Source organism: Scomber japonicus, chromosome 1 (assembly GCF_027409825.1).
Source record: "Scomber japonicus isolate fScoJap1 chromosome 1, fScoJap1.pri, whole genome shotgun sequence".
In the NCBI taxonomy this organism is placed as follows: Eukaryota; Metazoa; Chordata; class Actinopteri; order Scombriformes; family Scombridae; genus Scomber; species Scomber japonicus.
In genome coordinates this window covers 26,185,113-26,195,346 of record NC_070578.1, presented here as the reverse complement: position 1 = coordinate 26,195,346, position 10,234 = coordinate 26,185,113, and the positions used below count along the sequence as shown (strand labels likewise).

Sequence of the window (10,234 nt, the reverse complement as noted above, 5' to 3'; positions counted from 1 at the left end):
TAGCCTATATTTATATGTATAATGGGTGTGTTGTAAAGATGTTGCTTAAGGTTTTTTTTAAAAATACATTAAAAAAAGGAAACTACTGTTTCCATTCAGGTTCTTTTTGGATATTGATGCTAATGTGAAGAAATTTAGATGAGTGATGAAAAAAATGTTTCAACCAGCCCGAGTCTCCCCTACGCATGAGCCTGCTTATGGGCGGACCGGTCAGTCAGCTGATGACTAAAATACTCCACACAATCTCCGTCCTCAATACATGGATTTCGTCACCCGAATGGTTTTCTAGCCAATTACGCACAATGTGGAAAAATTCCTACAAGTGCAGGAGGAAGACTCGCAACTTGATGGGCTCTAGCTCAGGGATGTGTCCTCTGCGCGCACCTGGAGCCACTGGAGACATGCAGAGGCGACAGGTTTTAGCCAGTTTTAACTCTGTTTCATGATACCGAGCTGCTGTGTGACTACCTGCGATTTATTCCTGTGATGGGGACAGTCACATGGAGCTGTGGTGCCGTGATCCTGCTGGCCATAATTTGTTCATGTCGTGCCATCACTCTGGAGTCCATCCACTGGAGCAGCTCCAATACAAAGTAAGCGGGTCAATCAGTTTCACACTTGGAGGAAATGAGGCAACTTTATGCTGCCGCTTTGTCCCTGTAATGCGATCTAAACAGGGCAGAAGCAACAATGTTTTTACTGTTTGATATTTCATACGGGCAGCTGTAATGTAGAGCTAAAAAAAATAGTGAATGAATCAATCAATAATAACTGATTCATTGTTTAAATGCTAAACATTCTCTAGTTGCAGCTTTTCTAAGGTAAAACCTGTTTTTCCCCTCTGTTTTATGACATTGAAAATTGAATGGGGCTGTAAGTAAGCATATTTATCTGTTCATTCACTGATTATTTTCTCCATTAATACATTAACTGTTTGTTGTTAGAAAATAGTGAAAAATGCCCAACGCAATACTTGAAGCCCTAGCTGTTCTTTTTTTGAATAACTATTTTTTTGAAGTGAAAAGTAGGACATTTTTCTGATTTTTTTCCCTTGAAAAATGAATTCATGAATTAAATAATACCTTGATTATCAGAATAGTTGTTGATTAATTAACTGTTGATCAACTAATCAATTAGTAGTCTAATTGTTCCAGCTTTAAAATGAAATATGTATGGGTTTTGGACTGTTGGTGAGACAAAACAAGAATTTTGAAGACATTGGTTTTTGAAACTTGTGTTCTGTTTTGAAATAGTATTTTTTTTGTGTGTGTGTCCCACCTTGCACAGATTTACTCCAGGTCAGGGTTTGGTCCTCTATCCTCAAATAGGGGACAAGATGGACATTGTGTGTCCACGGGCAGACGCTTCCTTGGGTGGAAAGGAGGAGTTCTACCGGGTGTATCTGGTCTCTCGAAGTCAGATGGAGAGCTGCACCATTGACAAGACAGACACACCCCTGCTGAACTGTGACAAGCCTCACCGGGACGTCAAGTTCACGTTTAAGTTCCAGGAGTTCAGCCCCAACCTCTGGGGGTTGGAGTTCCTTAAGGGGAAGGACTATTATATCACCTGTAAGTCTGTGTGTGTGTGTTTAACCTCACAGCTCATGCAGCTCAGAAATGATACCAGAGTGCATTCATGTATGTCTCGCTGCAGATGATCATTTTAAAATCAGCAGAATGGAGACACAAGCTGCTTGTTCCTACAGGTGGAACAGCATTTGAGTCTTTTGCTAGCAACTGTTTCTTTTTTTTCCTCCTCCTCCTCCTCCTCTTCAAAGAAGAGGAAGCCATCATCCTCGCCTCCCTCTCAATTTGTCAGTTCGCGTGAGAATCAAAAATGTGGCCTCGTTATTGGACCGCTGTCGGTTAAACCAGCATCTTAGTGGCAAGTGATGCATGAGATAGTGAGCAAGTCTGACCACGTAGCCTCATCCACCTCACCACGCTCTGACAGCACACTTCGCTCTGCCAGGGCAGTGTGATTCCAAGGGCTTACATGCCCCAAATCACACAAGGCTTTTACAGCATCAGGCAGATTTGATGGGAGCTTTCATGGCAACGCGGCTTGTTGCCTGTGAGATGTTGTTATCTGACCTAAATGCTCCTAACAAGTCTATGTGAGTGTGTGTGTGGGAGTGACAGGGGTGACAGAGAGTTCTTGGAGTGTGTGTGTGTTTGTGTGTGTCTGTGTTTTAGTGATTGCTATGTTGGTTAGCTGAAATAACAACACATTTATTAATGTTTCCACTCACCCATTTTGAAATGATTGGTTGAGTCATCAATGAGTTGATCTAAATACGAATAATGAATTGTTTAAGTAATGTATAAATCCAAACTATAAAACTTTCTCTGGGTCCAGCTTCTTCTTTTTCTGATAGTAAATCAAAGATTTCAGGGGTTGGACTTTTGTTCTGACAAAACAAACAGTCAGCATGTGTTTTAGTGACTATTAATCAGCATTTATCAGTGTTTTCTGACATTTTAATGGCTGAACAATCAACCATTAATCAAAAGAATAATTGTCAGATTTAGACATTAAGAGACATTTAGAGCTGCAGCGATTAGTCAATTAATTGATGAGTCAATGGACAGAAAATTAATCAGCAACTATGCAGATAATTGAATAATAGTGTTAGTAATTAAGCAAACATACTCAGTTGTTGCAGCTTTTCAGATGTGAGAATTTGAGCTTTTCTGCATTGTACATGACAGTAAACTGAGTAACTTTGGATTTTAGACTGTTGGTCAGATATTTAAAGATGTCACCTTCAGCTTTAAGAAATAAGGATGGACATTTTCTTTATGTTGAGACATTTTATAGATAAAACAATTAATTAGTCAAGAAAGTTAGTGGCAGATTAATTGATGTGAAAGAAGTTGTTAGTTACAGCCCTAGATGAATCTTTTGTGGTGTTTTTACATGTTTGATTATCTTATTTACTGCAGGTACTTTCACTGTGTGTACTACCTCTGTCTGCATTTTTTTGTCTGTATGCAATGCAACATTCAGCAGCAGTTGGCTGAAGCTTACTGCATTGCTCTATAATCTTGTATTATGATGATTATGTGAAGTATAAAAAGTCAAACAATTATTTTATGTTTGCCTCCTTTCTCTATATCAGCCACATCCACAGGCTCCCTGCAGGGTCTGGATAACACTAATGGAGGGGTGTGTAGAACCAAATCCATGAAGCTAGTGTTGAGAGTCGGCCAAAGTAAGTACTTTGTTATTGTGTGTGTCGGTGCTTGACTGAGTGTGAATGAAAGACAGAAACAGGGAGACGTGATAATAAGACAAACAATGCTTAAATGATCGATATCACAGTTGTTTGCTTCTGGATATTAAACGTGTAATGCAATAATATCACCTCCTCTCTGAATCACAAAGTGGTCAGATGATCTACATCATCCATTCATTCTTTTGAAGAGAGATTGCCATCATGAATTATCTCAAATCCCTAATTCAAACCACTGGCAGCTTAAGGCCATCAGTATTATCTTGCGTGCAATCAGTGGGACTGGCTGCTGAAGTCAATCCTTTTTTTTACCCTGTATTAACATCTGAACAGCCAATGGTCCATTTTTATCATTTTCTGGTCTTATCACATAGCATTAAAATGTAATAAACCAGATTATAAACATATTCACTGTGTTCTATTTAAATAAATAAATCACTGGCACACAAAAATATACTGTGCTTTTTTATTTCTTGTAACATTATAATTATAGCAGCTTTATTTATATTATATATATATACATATATTATATATATATAAATTTGTTTATAAGTTTGTTTATAAGAATCTTACCATTTTGTTTGGCAACTTATGTCACATATTAACAAATATGCATTATAAAGAAAAACACTGTTTCTGTGTATGTTGCTAAACACTTTCAAGAGATGAATTTCTTTCAGCCCTAAAAATGTAATTTTTGAGTTCAGAAACTTGAAGTATTATTCACATGAATAATTAAAGAATTTGCTTTAGAGATGAAAAATCAGCATTTTGTGTGCTTTTCATCTGATCTTGAAAATATGCAGCTGCTTTCTCGCTGCGTTTACAAACACTGCTGCTGTAAACAAGCCTTGAACAGCAGAAGAAAACATTAATAACTTTAAGGTTTAGTTGTAATCTTAATCCTAACATATATTAAAAGTCCTGTCAATCAGTGTGGGGAGTCACTGCGCTATGTGCTGTGTTTTTTGATAGTGGTCTAACATGCCTGTGTAGATTTGTATTTGTGGATCATGCTTTTGAATTTAAATTGAAAATCTAATCATATAATTATTTTGTACATTAATGCTAAATGCAATGATGAATCAATGATAATGCACTGAAAAAGCTTACTATGCTAAAAATGTGTATTAATCCTTGATGATATTTTAAAGAAAGACATTCAAATTGTTAATTGGCTACTATATATAGCTACTGGGAAACTGGTGTCACTGGCACATACAGTAGTAGATAATATTGGTCAATAATCACGAATGTTGAAGTTTACATTTTGATCTATCTATCTATCTATCTATCTATCTATCTATCTATCTATCTATCTATCTATCTATCTATCTATCTATCTATCTATCTATCTATCTATCTATCTATCTATCTATCTATCTATCTATCCATCTATCTATCTATCTATCACTGTAACTGGAGTCATTTTGCTTAATGAATACTTTTACTCTTGATACTCTAAGTACATTTTGCTGCCAGTACTTTCACTTCATTAAAACTTTGAGTCAGGACTTTTACTACTAAAGTATCTTTTTCATCATGGTACTCCAACTTTTACTTAAGTAAAAGATCTCAGTACTTTTTGCTCCACTGGTGAGTTCCTACATTTCCCTAAATTCCCTTTGAAAAAGTGTGAATTTCCTGCATTCAGTTATATGCCATGCTAGATGTGTAGGTGGAGAAGGTGGTGAAGCATTAGTGATAGTTTTTCCAGTCAAGAAAACATGAGTGTGCCAGCTGTGACTCAAAACACAACTTCTCTGGTTAATTGAGGTCATGAAATAGTTTATCTGCTTCCTGTATGATTAATTAACATCAGTGATCAATCCAGTAATAACCTCCTCTTTTTTTGGGGACTGACATCAAACTCATAGTTCAACAAATGTTGCACTGGAAACATTTTGGCCTGACATAACCTCACCTACACAGAAATAACAAAGACATGTGAGATGTAGTGCTGACGCGGTTTTATGTTAACTACTCAACCGCCCTGCTTTGTTCCAGGCGCTTCCGATCCACCTTCAACACTCCAGGAGTCCCCCACCCGATTTCCACCCACACGACCAAAGTCTAAGGACCCCTCCCCAAAAGAGAAGGATAACAATGGCAAAACTGGTAGGAAGATGAGCCAAAGATTTTTTTCTGCTTGTTAAATTGAACTATTTGCATTTTGACACACAGAAGCAGTCTTTAAAATCATGTCATTGTGTGTTTAGAGCTTTTTAAGTGATTGTTTTCCAAAGCACACACGCACACTGTACATTTATTTTTGCATCTGTACAACTGTGGGGGTAGAGATAATAGTAGGGCTGTAACTAACAATTATTTTCTTTTCTTTTCTTTATTAATTTATTCATCTTTTAGTCTTTAAAAAAGTGAAAAATGTCTGTTATAATTTTACGAAACCTACGGTAACATATTCAAAAGTGTCTGTTTTAGTCAAACAGCAGTCCACAACCCCAAAAATATTCAGTTCATTTTGTTATATGACAGAAAAAAGCATTAAATAGTCACATTTCACACGGAAATGTATAGGCATTTTTGCAAAATGCACAATGACTGAAACAATTATTCGATTATCGAAATTGCTGATTAGTTTTCTGACATAATCAGGTTGTTAGATGATACATTTAAATATAAGTATGTAAGTATAAGTATGCTTTGTAAATCACGTGTCAGGATGTACAGTTTACTGTATTTAAGGTTAGTGGAATTAAAGCACTGGCATTATTTCAGAAATATGCAAAGATTTTTCCTTATTGATATCCTGCGCTTGCACACACTAAACACATTTGAAAAAGAACAAAAAAGACCACAAATTGTATCCAAACTGATAAACCGGGAACCAAGAAAAACTGTCTTTATTTTTTGGCATCATTTCTTCTTCCACATTTCAACTATCTATTCAAACCTTCAGGGATTGTGACTCATTGGGCCATTCAGTGTCAGTGAAAGGCAGCAGACTGTTTACCAGTATGACACTAAAGATTAGAGCATATTCTCTGGTGTCCAGCTTTGACAGAGGTTTTCATGTTAACACACACTGATCAGGATGTACCAGGGCATAAACTGAGTGAAATTGTTTTTATATCTCTATGTCGCGTGTCCTGATTTACTCTTTCATCTCTGTTTCTCCTTCCTTTTTCGGTCTCTCATGACAGACGCAGGCTCAGAAACAGGACAAACAAACCCCAGTGGCAGCGGTGGCTCTGAGCCAGGACTGTTCATGTGGGTTGTCTCTGGCTGCGTGATCGTCCTTCTGGTCATCATAATTCTGCTGGTCCTGCTGTGGAGGTACCATCGCCGTCACTGCGTCCCAGATAGCCAGCAGTCTGCCTCTGTGTCCCTCAACACTTTGGCTGTGCCAAAGCGGGACAGCATCAGCAGCGACAACAACGGCTCAGACCGCAGCGATGTTGTCTGTCCTCTGCGGGCTTCTGACAGCATGATCTGTCGTCATTATGAGCGCGTGAGCAGTGACTACGGGCCCCCTGTGTACATAGTTCAGGAGATAACGCCCCAGAATCCCACCAACATCTACTACAAAGTCTAATGTTTGCTGCTGTAATGCCAGTCTTCTACTGATAATCCCAAATTTGAACCGTCGGGGACACACTCAGACTACACACACTTTTATGGCTACAGTTTGTGGCGGATGAAGAAAAGTCACATGTGGCGTGCTCATCTGAGGCCTGTGTTGACTTTACAAGGACAAATGTCAATATTATGCTTGTTTGTGTCTCACTGAACAAAATTCTCCTTTCTTTTTCTTGATTTAGTTAGGAGACAGTCAGAGAGGACTCACATTAGAAACAGACTCTGGTGCTTCGTCACATCTTTGTTATGCATAACTTGTTAAAAAAAAGAAAAGCAACACATCCTTGCTGCCACTGTATGTGGCAACTTTATAGATCTGTATTTAATTTAATTTATTGATACATTTGAAAAGACCCGAATATAGCGAAACACAAGCTCTTAAATGTAGATTTTTTTCACAACTGAATTGTGTAAACTTTGTTTGAAATGTTGTTAAGTGAAATGAAAATCATGATTTTGTTTATTAAAGTTAAAAATGTTTCAAGGGAATCCACATTGAATCTTTTCGGCAGATGTTGCTTACAGTTATGTATTTTATATTGTATAATCATCTCTTCAAATGTATAGTAAATATTATTAGAAATGGTTGAAGGATACATTCACAGTTTTTCAAGTCTGTCTTAAAGCAGGCAGGTGATTATTAGCTTACTGACAGAAGTTTTGTTCCTCATGTTCAGACTGACTGTTACGAGATTTTCTCCAAATGCACTTCGGGAACAAAATCCACAGTCCTTGTTTTGAGCAGAAATGTATTTTAATGTTTATCTGAAAATGACATGAAACTTCCGCCATCTAAATCAGTCAAATAAAGTGGATATGTTCCACATTTACAGTCTTCTTTTGTGAAAAATTCCCTCTTTGTATCTCGACAGACTGTTTTTTCCTGTTCAGCTGTGGAAGAACTGTAACAAAATTTTCAGATCAATCAGATTTTGTGCTAGTTTGAACGGCTGAAGCTTCATATTAACTTTAAATAACCTTAAAAATATATACTTTTGCACAGAAGGAGGCTTGTGGATTTTCCCTCATCAGTTACATTGTTAATGCATTATGAAGGGATCTTCAATAGCCAGTATGAACAGGGGGAATGATTACAACAAGAAAAACATGTCAATGTTTATTTGGGCACCTGAATGTTGTTTTAGGCCAGACTTGAAAAATTGTGAACTGATCCTTTAATGTATATTCAGGGCTGTGACAACAAAAGTCTTCATTTGAAATGAAACTACTTGACACATGAATGGTTTTTTTCTTGTTAAATGTCTGAAAGGTTTTTTCTGTTCTCCAAAACCAACAAGAGAAGTCAAAACAATTGACATAAAAAGACAGAAAATTAAGAGATTATAATAACAAAATGGTTACTATGGAATTAGAAAACATTGCTTATAAATCACAGCCCATTTCTTCAAAATCTTTAGTTGCAAAGTTACAAAAACAGCACAGTTCACTATTCATTAATCTGATGATTATTCTTTTTGATTAATTGATTAATTTGATGTATAGAAAATGCCAGAAAATTGTGAAATTGCTGTTTCCCTAAGCCAAAGAAATTTTTTTTTTGGAATGAACCAGAACATATTCAAAACTAAGAAGCTGAAACCAGTGGATTACGTCTTTTATTAAATGACTATTAATTGATTCTCAGTTGTAAATTATTTTCTGTAATTTACAAGTCAAATAATTGGCTAATTCTTGCAATTCTAACTTTAAGCAATTGAAAGTTACAGCAGCACATAGGTTGCATATGTTACCACAATCATGTCAGCAGTTTGTGGAGAAAAAAAAACATAATTATGAAAATAATAAATAATGATTATTCAAATTGTGAAAAGCTTAAATTCATTGGATTACATTTACACAATTATAATAGATGTTTGGTACATGGTTTTCCCTGTTTTTGAGGTGGAAGTATTTTTTTGGAGAGGATTGGATGAATGAGTTTAGACATTGCTCAGAGGAGCACGTCTCATCATTACACTTCTAATGATGCGCTTGGGATAGAGACTGTCATTCTGCAGTGAACAGCACCATGGTGAGTGTCTCATCATTTCCTATTGGGTTCAACAAACAAAATGTCAAAATACTGTTTGATTTTGTTTGTGTGTGAGAGAATATTTCAAAATGTCTCCAGCTTTACTCTCATACAAGTAACCTTGACACAAAAAGTAAGATTTTCTATACAATTACAAGGACCAGAATTAAAAATGTCAGATTGGTTATTTAATATGTGTCTCTAAGCCTCTGCATGAAAGTATAGCAGTTGCAGTTCAACAAAGGTGTGTAATCTGTCAAACAAATGAAAATCTTTTAAAATGTAAAAAATCTCAGCATTTAATTGTATCCCAGTCTCTCCTGTGGCGCTGTGCACAGCATCCATGGGTGAACATGTTTCATGCTCCTTCAGCCACATCATGCCGCACATTTTCAACCTGTCAGCTTCCATGAGCTTCCTCTCCACCGGGGACACTGTTGCTTCTGTATGCAAGAAGCCAGGCTGGAAGGTCTATACAGGACATGTGCTTTGTGCTTTAAACAAGGACACAGCTCAGCTACAATCAAACAACAGGGAGCATAGATGAAATGGTTTTTACATTTTTTTTTCTTTGCTGTGAGTTATAGTTATATTTTCTATGATGCACTCTTCTTTGGTCTAATACATTAACCTTAATAAAAACAGAAGATGACAGGCATGCACTGCATCATTCTTATCCTGCAGCAAAATGCAATTTCTCCGCTGGCAAGAGATGTATTTAAAATATCTGCGAGAGAATTAAAGGAAGATGTGTCAAGATAACTTCATTACTGCTTAATGACTTCTTTAACACAACAGTGTGTGTGTGCCAACTTAAACTATTCATGTTTTTCAGGAATGAAACACATGCTATCCAATAACACAACTCATTCAGACAAAAAAAGAAACTTTCACTTTGGAGCTCAAATGGCATGATACATTGTGAAAAACAATATAACACAAATTAGCTTCTGACTCTGAAACATTGGGGAGTGTGTTCATTGTCTCTCTCTCTCTCTCTCTCTCTCTCTCTCTCTCTCTCTCTCTGTGTGTGTGTGTGTCTTCCCACCCCCTCGCTTCAAGTGATCCTTGCTCTTGCGAGATGTTTTTGTCCTATGTGAAGCTTCACAGCTGAATGGGCCGTGGTTGAGCGAGGTGAGTTCAGTTGACCCTGGGGTCACACAGAGACAATGGGTAGCCAGGCCTCTATAGGAAGAACAAAACAGAGACCCCCGGGCTCATGGCCCCTGTCGTGGGAGGAGCCTGGTTATGGTAGGCCATTTTAGAAAATAGGGGCAGAAGTGGTGCTGCATCAAAGGGGATGTTTTGGATCTCAACTACAGGCTTGAAAGTCACAAGTGCTACCAGCATGATGTATTAAATTG

The 10,234-nt window shown here is 37.1% G+C and overlaps 1 protein-coding gene across 1 annotated transcript; it reads left to right on the top strand.

Annotated features, from left to right (window-relative positions):
• Positions 1 to 486: 486 nt before the first annotated feature.
• LOC128358573 (ephrin-B2-like) lies at positions 487 to 7,072 on the top strand. The gene is made up of 5 exons (XM_053318909.1): positions 487 to 593; positions 1,288 to 1,571; positions 3,125 to 3,217; positions 5,246 to 5,356; positions 6,415 to 7,072. The coding sequence occupies exons 1-5, from the start codon at positions 487 to 489 to the stop codon at positions 6,792 to 6,794; spliced, it is 975 nt and encodes a 324-aa protein (XP_053174884.1). The 3' UTR covers positions 6,795 to 7,072.
• The last annotated feature ends 3,162 nt before the right edge of the window (positions 7,073 to 10,234 follow it).